Here is a 13,191-nt window from a genome sequence, read left to right as displayed (position 1 = left end):
TGGAGTCTATTCTGTTCCATTGACCTATTTGTCTGTCTTTGATGCCAATACCACAGACTTCACACTGAATCTTGAAAATTCAGGTAGTGTAGATCTTTGCCCTTTGCTTTTCTTTTGATGTGATATTTTCTCTGACTGCTTTCAAGATTAACTTTTTTATCAGTGATTTTCAGCAATGTCAGACATGAGTCGGTATGTATGTGTGTGGGTGCGTGTGTGTGTGTGGTGTGCATGCTTTTTGACGTTTGTTGATATTTTTGGATCTTTATGTTTGTAATTTTCATCAGATTTAAAATTTTTTATTGTTATCTCTTTACATATTATTTCCTGCTGTACTTCTTCCAACAAGCTAATTATGTAGCCATTTGATAGCCCACAAGTCACTGAGGCTTTTTCATTATTTTCAGCTTAGACTTTTACATTCTCTCACGTGTGTCTTCAGAACTCACTCTCCTATCTGTCACTTCCTTGTCACTTTGAGTGGCATTTGGGTAACATCTTGAAATCTGTCCTTCAGTTAACTAATTTCATCTTCAGACAAGCAATCTGCTTGATCCACCAATTGAGGTTTTTATTCTTGTGCTTATACTTCTTATTTCAAGTTGCTTTAGTTGGTTCTTTTTCAAATGTTCCTGATCATTTTGTTTGATGTTTGTTCTTTGAACTGTTTTTAAATTGTTTTTATTTCTTTTAAAATTTTATGTTTATACATGATTAATTTTAGTCTGTGATTTGTCTACTCTCAGAAACACTTGAGGATCCTAAATTAATGTTAACTGCAAATTATCTAAGATCATGGCATCCAGTCCTATCACTTCATGGCAAATAGATGGGGAAACAATGGAAACAGTGAGAGACTTTATTTTCCTTGGCTCCAAAATCACTGCAGATGGTGACTGCAGCTATGAAATTAAAAGATACTTACTCCTTGGAAGAAAAGCTATGACCAACCTAGACAGCATATTAAAAAGCAGAGACGTTACTTTGCCGAGAAAGGTCCATCTAGTCAAAGCTACGGTTTTTTCAGTAGTCATGTATGGATGTGAGAGTTGGACCATAAAGAAAGCTGAGCACCGAAGAATTGTTGCTTTCCAACTGTGGTGTTGGAGAAGACTCTTGAGAGTCCTTTGGACTGCAAGGAGATCAAACCAGTCAATCCAAAAGGAAATCAATCCTGAATATTCATTGGAAGGACCAATGGTGAAGATGAAGCTCCAATACTTTGGCCACCTGATGAGAACTGACTCATTGGGAAAGACCCTGCTGCTGGGAAAGATTGAAGGCAGGAGGAGAAGCAGATGACAGAGGATGAGATGGTTGGATGGCATCAGTGACTCAGTGTCCATCAGTGGACATGAGTTTGAGCAAGCTCTGGGGGACTGTGATAGACAGGGAAGCCTGGTGTGCAGCAGTCCATGGGGTTGCACAGAGACAGACATGACTGAGTTGAACTGAACTGCAGACTCTCACTTATACTGCATTATTTTTTTGTGTCTGGTAATTTTTATTATGAGCTCGTATATGGTATATGGTGAAGGGCCTGGACTGGAGATGCCTTTTCTTCAGAAATCATTTGTATCTGTTTATTTTGTGCTCCAGGGGGTGATGTGTGCTGTGCTAAGTCACTCAGTGGTGTCCGACTCTGCGACCCCATGGACTGTAGCCTGCCAGCCTCCTCTGTCCATGGGGTTCTCCAAGCAAGAATACTGGAGTGGGTTGCCAGGCCCTCCTTCAGGGTCATCCCCACCCAGGGATCAAACCTGCGATGTCTTACATCTCCTGCATTGTCAGGCGAGTTCTTTACCACTAGTGCCACCAAGGGGCAATACTAACTTCAGTTCAGTTCAGTTCAGTCGCTCAGTCGTATCTGACTCTTTGCGGCCCCATGAATCGCAGCACACCAGGCCTCCCTGGCCATCACCATCTCCCGGAGTTCACTCAAACTCACGTCCATCAAGTCAGTGATGCCATCCAGCCATCTCATCCTCTGTCGTCCCCTTCCCCTCCTGCCCCTAATCCCTCCCAGCATCAGAGTCTTTTCCAATGAGTCAACTCGTTCCATGAGGTAGCCAAAGTACTGGAGTTTCAGCTTTAGCATCATTCCTTCCAAAGAACACCCAGGGCTGATCTCCTTCAGAATGGACTGGTTGGATCTTCTTGCAGTCCACAGGACTCTCAAGAGTCTTCTCCAACACCACAGTTCAAAAGCATCAATTCTTCGGCACTCAGCCTTCTTCACAGTCCAACTCTCACATCCATACATCACTACTGGAAAAACCATAGCCTTGACTAGACAGACCTTTGTTGGCAAAGTAATGTCTCTGCTTTTGAACTTACAACTATTTTAATTTAGTTTGATGGGTGTTTACCTTGGGGGCAGGGCAAGTTTGAAACTCAGACACACATGGGAGCTGTCTTCCGGCTTCAAATTATCAGGAGAGACTATCATTTGTATTATTTGTGGGTTTTCCTCCCAGATGCAGCAGATATGAGCAGGTTTTTTTCATTGGTCCACCGTACCAGCATGAGTCCCTAAAACCTGAAGTTCATGTTGTAAGTGGTTTTACCCAGTGGAGCTCAGACGTCTGTGTTAATAACCACTCTATCCTGGGCTGATTATTCCTTTTTTGTGTGGAAGACATGGTTCTTGGGTATTTCTCTGTGGGTTCAGCAGAGCCTTTTGTTATAAATAATCCTCCATCTCAGTACTTTCATTTGGTGTTCCAGTGGAGCTGTCTAGCTGAGCATGCTATTGGGATCCCAATGTCTTATATTATTTTTATTGTTCACTTTATTAATTTAGGTCTACAATCCATCTAGAATTTACTTTTATATTTGAAATTAGATTGAAGTCCATCCTTTTTTCTTCTCAGATAGCTAGCCAGTTAATAGTATTGATTAATAATTCTATTTTTCTGAATTAATTATGTTTGTCATAGAGTAACCTAACATGCATTCCTATGCCAAAGCCTCTGACTGTGTGTATCACAATAAACTGTGGAAGATTCTGAGAGAGATAGGAATACCAGACCATCTGACCTGTCTCTTGAGAAATCTGTATGCAGGTCAGGAAGCAACAGTTAGAACTGGACATGGAACAACAGACTGGTTCCAAATAGGAAAAGGAGTACGTCAAGGCTGTATATTGTCACCTTGCTTATTTAACTTATATGCAGAGTGCATCATGAGAAACGCTGGACTGGAAGAAACACAGGCTGGAATCAAGATTGCCAGGAGAAATATCAATAACTTCAGATATGCAGATGACACCACCCTTATGGCAGAAAGTGAAGAGGAACTCAAAAGCCTCTTGATGAAAGTGAAAGAGGAGAGTCAAAAAGTTGGCTTAAAGCTCAACATTCAGAAAACGAAGATCATGGCATCCGGTCCCATCACTTCATGGGAAATAGATGGGGAAACAGTGGAAACAGTGTCAGACTTTATTTTTTGGGGCTCCAAAATCACTGCAGATGGTGACTGCAGCCATGAAATTAAAAGACACTTACTCCTTGGAAGAAAAGTTATGACCAACCTAGACAGCATATTCAAAAGCAGAGACATTACTTTGCCGACTAAGGTCCATCTAGTCAAGGCTATGGTTTTTCCTGTGGTCATATATGGAAGTGAGAGTTGGACTGTGAAGAAGGCTGAGCGCTGAAGTATTGATGCTTTTGAACTGTGGTGTTGGAGAAGACTCTTGAGAGTCCCTTGGACTGCAAGAAGATCCAACCAGTCCATTCTGAAGGAGATCAGCCCTGGGTGTTCTTTTGGAAGGAATGATGCTAAAGCTGAAACTCCAGTACTTTGGCTACCTCATGGAAAGAGTTGACTCATTGGAAAAGACTTTGATGCTGGGACGGATTGGGAGCAGGAGGAGAAGGGGACAACAGAGGATGAGATGGCTGGATGGCATCACTGACTCAATGGACGTGAATCTGAGTGAACTCCAGGAGTTGGTGATGGCCAGGGAGGCCTGGTGTGCTGTGATTCATGGGGTCGCAAAGAATCGGACACAACTAAGCGACTAAACTGAACTGAACTGAACATGATTCTGGGATTTCATTTTGGTTCTACCTTCTGTTCCACTCATATATTTAACCATTCCTCTATCAACACTTTACTGATTAGATTCCAGAGGCTTTATGTAGTCTAATGTATGAAAATATAAATCTCATTTGAATGTTCTTCTGTTTCATAGTTTTCTTAGCTAATCGCAAGGATTTAAGAGAATATTCTTAACTCAGTTTTGCAAGGAGGGGAATCTCATCCTGCATTTACTGCATTTAATTAGATTGAATTGAGAAGATGCATGGGGGCGGGGGGGGGTGGTTGAAGGACCATCACTTGAGGAAGCCACGTTCCCTGTCCAGGACTCAGTTTCCTCCACTGGTGAAAGAAGGACTGGCACTCTGGATCCCTGAACTCCTTTCCTGCTCTGGAGTCCCAGCCCATGTTGACTCAGCCCTGGGGCTTCCCTGTGGACATGGACAACACCAGCTAAGAGTAGCTATTTATGTCATTAGCTAGGAAATACACACCAAACTTGGTAGTCAGCGAGTCTATATACTCCTCACAGCATCTCATTTAATCCTCAAACATCCCTGTGATGCTATTAATACTATCTTTACTCTCTATAGGAAGAAACTGAGGAACAGAGAGCTTTAGTGACTTATTTGTTGAAGCCACTGGTTGGTTAAAAATAAAAATAAGGAAATGGAGTGGGGAGCTGTGCAGAGTATGAAAAGACCAAATTATGTTTTTACACAGTTATTGCTCATTACCCTTGATACATGCAGACGAAGGACCTCAGAAACAATAACTAACACATTCGTTGAGTGCCTCTGATGTACTTTAGGAATATTAACTCATTGATCCCTACAACCATCCTATATAATGGGCACTATTTATTATCCCCACTTGTCAGATGAAGAGAGTGAGGCCCAGAGAGGTGAAGTAACCAGCCCAAGATCACCCAGCCAGAGGTAGGCTGGTGAACCCACATCCTCCGACTCCAGGGATCGTGCATTCCTACAGGAAACCTCGAAATTACACAGAGAGTGTGTTGAACTCATGACTGCCTTCAGATCACCTGCCACAAGCTGGACGGAGACACGTGAATGTGGGAGTGTTGCCACTGAAGGGGTGGAGCTCGTGGCCATCTCTAAGTGTTTAGAATTATCTTTGAAAGTGTTTGTTGTTGTTTTTTTTTTAACGTTAAGGAGGCACTCCCGTGGATTAACAGGTTGTTGGCTTTGAGGGGCAGAATTCAAGGAGAGGGGGCTGGCTGCTTTGAGTTTTCCAAATTTCGCCACAGTGCTAATACAGTATGTATTCCTGTGTGACTTGAAAATATTCAGAGACGTATAAATAGGGGCACTTATGTAACTGAGGGGGCGGGTGGAGGACCCGTAGCAACCAAGGCGGGGGTTCGGTGGCGGGGCGGGGCTTCCCACCCCTCCGCCCCGCCCACTCCCCCACCCCCCTCTCTGGCCCCGCCCAGTCCCCGGCTACTCGGAAAGCCCGGAGCCCGGAGCAGCCTGCGCAGCTGGAACTCTTGCCCCACGCGCCTGCCCACACCCAGGCGGCGCGACGCGGTCCGGGGCGGGTAAAGCCCGCACCCCGGGCACTCGCAGCGGCTCAGCGAGTGACGCCTCCAGAGGGCCCGCCTACGGCGCACGGGGAGGGGTGGAAACGGAGCCCAGGGCGCGGGGCGGAGCGGCAGGCGCTGGGCGGGTGCACCTGGTGGGCCGAGGCCGGGCGGCGGCCCGGGCGGGCGGGCGACATGCAGCGGGACAGCGGCCAGGCTGCGGGTCAGTGGCTGGACTTGCGGCCCCTCCCCTCGGTCGCGCGCGCCCCGCTCCTTGGGAGTTTGGGGGGTCTTCCCCGGGACGGGGTGGGCGCGTCCCGGTGCAGCCCGGCCCCGCGGCGCGGGTGTGGATGCCCGGGGCGGTGCCCAGGGCCTGGCACGTGACTCGGGCCTGCGTCCGGCCGGTCTGCTCCCCGCGCGTCCCTAGGCGCAGGTGCCCATCTGTCAGCCCCCTGCCGCGCTCCCGTCGTCCCCGCGCCGATGACCTCTTCCCCTCTCCAGCGCGGCCCCAGAGCCGGTCCGGTGCCCTCTGCAGCCGCCGGTGCTGATGGAGGGGCGACCCCGGCTCCGGTGACAGCCTGAGATCCCGGCCCCCTCCGCCGTCACCAGCCGCTGTTGGGGCCGGACGCGCGCGTGCGCACGTCAGCCGGAGACTCTGCTCATAAGAGCTGTTGCGTTGTGCGGCGTTCGGGCAGCTCTCGGCTCAGCGAATCTGTTCTCACCTGTCCCGCGTAATGACCTGGCGACCTGGGGGCGGGGACTGTGCTCCACAGTGAAAAATAGAGGACATTCGGTGACTCGAACGCAGCCCCACGGGTCCTTAAGTAACCAGGATTCGAGCCCAGGTCGGTGGGTGTCAGAGCTTTGGCGTCTACAGCGCAAATGTTGACACTGATGCTGGAAAGATCCAGGTCTCAGTCCAGAACCTTCCTGTATGCAGAAAAAGCCCATTTCCTGCCCTTCATGATAAGCCCTGTGATTTGCTCCTGGCTAATCTGTTTCTGTCACCTGCGGGCAGGTGGCATTTGAACTTAAAGTTGAACTTGCAGACTGGATTATCATGTTCCAGTGAGGACTTTGAGGACTGTTAGGCTACCAGCAGTTCTTAACTATAGCCTGCTTCCTGGGTGCCAGGCACTATAATAACAAGTGCCTCTTAGTAGCCCAGTCCTGCAGCTGAGAAAACCTGAGGAACAAGAGACCATGTGGTTAACAGGTGGCAGAGCTGGCTCTGGGATCAAAAGTTCTATCTGAGGTATAGGTGTGACCACAGTACTGTCCAGCCAGTGGGGAGGCCAAGACCCCAGGACAAGCACCACTTGTCTCTGGATTGGAGATCTTGAGCAGGTCACAGAACATTCTAGAGCCTCAATATTAGGCAAAGCAATCACCATTGCAACCACTTTGCCCACTTAGGAGCTGGGACTTAATATGGACCTAGAGCTCCCTGAAGTCTGTATTGTCAGCCACTGCTGTTTCTGCAGCTGCTGCCTGTGGCCTGGCACTCTGTCTGACCCTGGTCTTAATGCCTGTCCACTGAATGAATGAATCAGCTGAGAGCTGTCCCCCCAAATGGGCTCCTTCCTGCTGAGCCTGGATCCTTGGAAGAGTGGGAAGGGAGAGGCAGGGGAGATTTGGGGCTGGCCCAGCAGGATGAAGGCATCTGAGGTCGGGCTGTACTGGATAGGAGAGGATTACTGCTTTGGGGAGATGGCTGGGGAGATGGAAAGAGTAGGCAACCCAAGGTGGGGGGTTCCTATCTGCCCTGCCCTTCTCTGGGCACTTGGGAGAGTCACTGGCCTGAACTTCTTTCCCTACCTGTGGGTGTTGCCATGGCAACTAGAGTCATGCTGAAGATTAAATAGGATAACGTGCATAAAGGGTCTGATTATCACCCATTTTTATCACCACCTTCTGGAGTCAGTTATATCATTTGGATGGGTGTGAGACTAGTTGAGACGTTAGGGCCCAGCCTCCTGGAGCTTTGAATACCAGGCTAAAGGGTCTGGACTTCATGCCAAAGTCAGGAGGAGCCATAAAGAAATGTGAGCAGAGAGGGAGGTGGTGGGATTCTCACCTGTGGGTCCAACGGCAGGGATCCTCGAGAGGAAGTTGAGTCCTGCACTGCTGTGGGCGTAAAATGGATCCAGCCCTGTGGAGGGGCATGTGCCATCCAGAGTCTATCTGAATTAGAAACACACATGCCCTTTGACCCAGCAACCCGATTTTCTAGAGAGCCCATTGCATACATGAAATGCTATGTGTGCAAGGCCCAGAGGAACATGCATTTCTTACTGGGTCTGCTAACTGCTCTGAGACCCCTCCTCACAGCAGAATTCCAGGCCCCCTTCACCAGAAAATGCAGCAGCTCTAAATGGGCTGGTGCAGAAAGTACTCAAAGACATAGTCAACAAAAGAAGTAAAGTTTCAGTGCACCCAGTTTGCCATTATGCAGGGTACAGAAATGTTTGTAAATGCACAGACTAGCTCTGGAAGGGCCCATGAAGAGCCTCCTAATGTAGCCTCCAGGGAGGGGACTGGGTGCTGGAGGACCAGGGAGGGGTGCTGTCTGACCTTTACCATCACCCATGGGAGGGCCACCCCTAGTTCTGAGTCATATCCGCAAGTTATGATTCAAAACAAAAATACCATTAAAAAAAAAACAAGAATAGTCCTAGTGATGGATTGCAAGACTGGATCAGGCTTGGCCATTTGGATACAAGCCAAGGAAAGTTCTGGAATGCTGGGTTTTGTCATCACTCGGCTGTATTTCCCCTTCCTAGGAAGCTGAGAGGGAAGTCAGTGGACACCTTCTTGTCTTTCCTCAACCTCAGACAAGTCAGCATCCAGAACTGTCTGGCAGGGTCTGTTTCCTGCATTGTGGTGGTTAAGTAGGACAGAGGATGAGGTGGTTGGATGGCATCGCCGAACCAGTGGACATGAGTTTGAGTAAACTCCAAGAGTTGGTGATGCGTAGGGAGGCCTGGCATGCTGCAGTCCATGGGGTCACAAAGAGTCAGACATGACTGAGCGACTGAACTGAACTGAACTGAAGCGGGATACCACTTCAGAATGGTAACTTGAAAGTTGTTACCTTCCCCTCCCCATGAGGAAGCACAGAGAGTGCAGGTTGAAGGGAGAGGACAGACCTCGGACTGGCAGCCAGGATGGTTGGGTTCAGTCACACCTGCCTCTCCCACCTGTGTGATTCTAGGCGTCTTTCAGGAATCAATCTGCTTCGGGGTACTTCATCTACAGTCACAGCGACAGTCAAGTGTGCGTGTGGGGAGGGAGGATCGTGCATTACATCTAACAGATTTGAGCTATTTGTTGTTCATTTGCTCAGTCTTGTCTGACTCTTTGCGATCCCATGGACGGCAGCACACCAGGCTTCCCTCTCCTTCACCATCTCCCGGAGCTTGCTCAAACTCATGTCCATTGAGTCGATGATGCCATCCAACCATCTCGTCCTCTGTTGTCCCCTTCTCCTCCTGCCCTCAATCTTTCTCAGCATCAGGATCTTTCCCGAGTCGGCTCTTCACATCAGGTGGCCAAAATATTGGAGTTTCAGCCTCAGCTGAAGCTTCAGCCTCAGATCTGAGCTATCAAGTGTCTCATTCCCACCTCCCTCCCATCTGTAAAATAGGATCATAATTACCATTCTGCCTCCTTCACAGGAGATCAGGAGTTGATTTGACTGCAGACAACATCCTCAACATTCTCAGAGGATAAATTTCTGTAAATGCACTGATTTAAAATGTCAGTAAAATAAGTGACTTTACTGAGAGCCTACTAAGGACCATGTGGTGCTCTGAGGACTCTGTAAGTTTGGGTTTAACCCCCCACCCTCACAATGTAAACTCCAGGGGGACTGTTGGTCAGTTCTACACTGTTGTCTGCCACACCCAGCATACAGTTGGCATCCTGTAAATACCTGTGCTGTGAATAGACCTTTCAACAACTCTGTCAAGTTGGTCTGAAGTTTGCCCTGACTTTGTGAAGAGGAACCCATGGTCCCAGCAGGGGATTGTGTTGCTGATGGTGTGAAGCTAACTCAAGGGACTTAGGGGCTGAGCCAAGAGAAATGACCATCAACTCAGGTTGTAGGCATTTGCTGTCACTTGTGGGCATTTGAAACATAAATCACAGAGTCCCTGTGCTGGACAGACTCTAGGTGGGATGGTGATTTCAATATCTCAGACCTTATGTGGCTGTTTCTTGCTGTTTTAGTACCCACAGAATTCCTTTTCCCACCTCCAAATGGGACAGGCAGCCTACTACCTGGGAGCTCTGTGATCCAGACCTACTGCCGGGACCTGGCATCTCTGCCCATGCAGCCCATTAGGCTGACTGACCCAGGGGACCCAAAGGAGCAGGACTCAGAGGAACCAAAGGCAAGTGCAGTCCAGGCCAAGCTCGGAGGGCCTCCCATGCGGCAATGTCATGGCATCATAACACGAGTGATAACACCTGCATGTTAAACATGTTCTGTGCTCCAGGTTCTGGGCTGGCACTCCTGGGCATTATTTTTTCAAACCTTCACTACACTGCAAAGCACAGAGAAGTCAAGGAACTTGCTCAGGGTCTCATAGTAATTGGCAGAGCAGGATTTGATCTTAAAGAGTTTGGTTCCTGAGCCTGACTACTCCTGGAAACTTGGGGTTTTGGTGAAGGTTCTCGGGTGACGTGAGCAGTTCTTAGCTGGGGGATGACCTAGTCCGTTTTCTGTGCGGGAAAGGCAGTTGGTGAGGCTTGGCACGGAGGGCACCGTGGTGGTTAAGTGGTGGCTAAGTGGGAAGAATGTGGGCTTGGAAGGCAGACAGATGGGTATTGGAAGTGTAGCTCTGCCATCTTCTAGCTGTGACACTTTGCACAAAGTGTGTTAACGCTTCAAGACTCAGTTACTTCTTGGTGAAACAGGGATAACATTATTTGTGTGCACGCTCAGTCATGTCTGACTCTTTGCAACCCACGGACTGTAACCTGCCCCTCTGTCCATGGGATTCTCCAGGCAAGAATACTGGAGTGGGTTGCCATGCCCTCTTCCAAGGGATCTTCTTGATCCAGGGATTGAACCTGTATCTCCTGCACTGCCGATGGATTCTTTACCCCTGAGCCACGGGGGAAGCCCTATAACATTATCTACTTTAAAGGAATTTCTAAAGACTAAACAACTGTTGCGTGCTGAAAGGTCTGGTCCGTAATAGGTGCACAAAAACCCTTTTTTTTCTTTTTACTTTATTATTGTGAAAGTACAGCTAGACATAACCAGGTCTGCTGAGAAATACCAAAAAGAAGCAGTACTCTGTACCAGTTAGGATTAGGCTCAGCTTCACATAACTAAAAACTCCCCAGATAGTAGTAATTTGGGCTTTCCAGGTAGCTCAGTAGAAAGAATCTGCCTGCCAGTGCAGGAGATACAAAAGACATGGGTCCGATCCCTGGGTCAGGAAGATCCCCTGGAGAAGTAAATGGCAGCCCCACTCCAGTATTCTTGCCTGGAAAATTCCGTGAACAGAAGAGTCTGGTGGGCTATAGTCCATGGGATTGCAGAGGTGGACATGACTGAGTGACTGAGCACGCACACACACACACACACACACACACACACACACACACACACACACACAAGCACACAGATACCACAGTCAGAAGAGACCCAGACTCAGACCCACCTCACTGCTCCACCGTCCTTAGCATAATGCCTCACCATCCTTATCATGATGCCGTATGATCCATGGTGGCTGCTTGAGCACTAGCCCTCACATCTGCATTCCAGCCAGCAGGTAGGAGGAAGAGGTTAAAAAACATAGGTTCCTTCCTTGAATGATATGTTTCAGAAGTTCCATACTATACTTCAGTTTACTTTGAATGGACAGAACTTAGTCACATGGCTGCCAGTTGCATGGGAGGCTTTATTCCAGGTGGCCTTGCCCAGCTGAAAATCAAATTTCAATTCCTAACGGAGGAGGGCAGAATAGATACTAGAAAGATGACTGGCAGTGTCTGTCATGCCCCCAGAGAAATGTGCAATGAACTTAACTCAGGACCTGTTCATCTCTTAGAGACAAGGTTTAGTCCCAAATCATGGCATTGATTTGGGAAAGTACTTTCCTTTGCAGAGATCTTCCCCAATGACCTTCTCAACAAGCCAGCTCCACTTACCAGGTGGAGGGGGCTCAGAAAGGACTAATGACTTTCCTGAGGTAAGAGGTGCAGAAGGTGGTAGAGCAGATTTAGAATGCAAGAGGGCTGCCTGTAATAACAATAACAGCTACCCTAACAGCTGGGTGCCTGACCCCACTCATTTAACCTTTGAAGATACTGGGGTAGGAGCTGGTATCTCCATTGCGCAGAGGAGGACACTGATGCACAGAGAGGTTAGGTCATGTGCTCAAGATTTCAGGGCCAGCACACGGAGTCACTGGGACTTGAATCTGGACAGTCTAACTCCTGAATTCATGCTTTCACCATGCTCCACTGTGCTTAGAATCATTACCTCTCTGGCTTTAGTCTGCAAACCTGGTTAAAACTGAGATGAGAAACTAGGCAACAGGATGCTGTAATGTCTAATAACCCTCATTTTAGAAAAACAGAAAAGTATTGGGTTGGCCAAAATGTTTACTTGGGTTTTTCCATAAGAACATAAAAAAAAAAAAAAAACCCAAACGAATCTTTGGTCAGCTCAATATTTCGTTTGCAGTGTGTATATTTCAGAAACAAATGAACTAGAATTTTGTTTTAAGTTAGGACCATGATATCCAAAGGTGGGAAGCCAGCCTTTGATGGTGTCTAAACATGTGATGCAGATAACATCTTGTAATAAACATCTTCAGTGGGAGTGGGGGATGCTGCATGCCCCTCAACAAAGCTCTGCCCACATGAAAACCACCAGGACTTTTCTGGGTGAGTTGTAAAACCACTGGGGCCAAGATCCTTTTCCTAACTGTGATTATAATCATCAATTGAGCTTTGGTCTGGTTCCCAAATGGTTGACACGGTTGTTACATACAGGAAAATGTTCTTCTCCTGGAGACCTGCTCAGTTGCCTTGTAGAATCCAGTTCATTGATGCATTCTGGAGTTTTTCCTACCTGATCGATAAAAGAACACGTGCACTGAGTGCTGCTGTGTGCCAAGAGGCCCTGGCCCTTTGCAAACACCCGCTCACCTACTGCACTGCTACCTTTTTCTGTGTCAGTTAGGAGCTGCGAGGTGATGGGGGCTCAGGGTCATGGTGCATCCAATCCACGGACTCAGCCCATACCTGTCACTCCAGCCCCCACACTGTACCTTCTGCCTCACCCTGCTGACTCCCAATGGACATTTTCTTTGTAAAAGAAAATTTGGTGTATAAAACCAAATATCCAAAATTCCCTGTCTGTTGCAATCTGAACATGAAAGGTCTGTGCTGGTCAAGAATCCTATTGAGATGGATTTTATTTCCCCCTTGAATTTTGCCCATCCGTTGATCTTCTGTTCTCTTGCTGATTGCACTTTTTTGCAATGTCTTTCCTTGCTCAGCCATGTTCTACTTCTGCTTTTCCTTTTAAACTAACATACTCAAGTGTGTGGGAAATGTTCTCCCTGTAGTAACACCCAGTG

General features: G+C 47.9%; 1 protein-coding gene across 1 annotated transcript in view; it reads left to right on the top strand.

Annotated features, from left to right (window-relative positions):
• The first annotated feature begins 5,687 nt into the window (after window positions 1-5,687).
• LOC101112981 (high mobility group protein 20A-like) overlaps window positions 5,688-13,191 on the top strand; it is a 34,154-nt gene continuing 26,650 nt past the window's right edge. The window contains exons 1-2 of the mRNA XM_027971172.3: window positions 5,688-5,810; window positions 9,818-9,981. Coding sequence (XP_027826973.1) covers window positions 5,783-5,810; window positions 9,818-9,981 — 192 coding nt within the window. The 5' untranslated portion in view covers window positions 5,688-5,782. The remainder of the gene's footprint in view (window positions 5,811-9,817; window positions 9,982-13,191) is intronic.

The sequence above is a fragment of the Ovis aries genome, chromosome 6 (genome assembly GCF_016772045.2).
Source record: "Ovis aries strain OAR_USU_Benz2616 breed Rambouillet chromosome 6, ARS-UI_Ramb_v3.0, whole genome shotgun sequence".
Lineage (NCBI taxonomy): Eukaryota > Metazoa > Chordata > Mammalia > Artiodactyla > Bovidae > Ovis > Ovis aries.
Note: the sequence above shows the minus strand (reverse complement) of the source record. Positions and strands in the feature narration are given on the sequence as shown.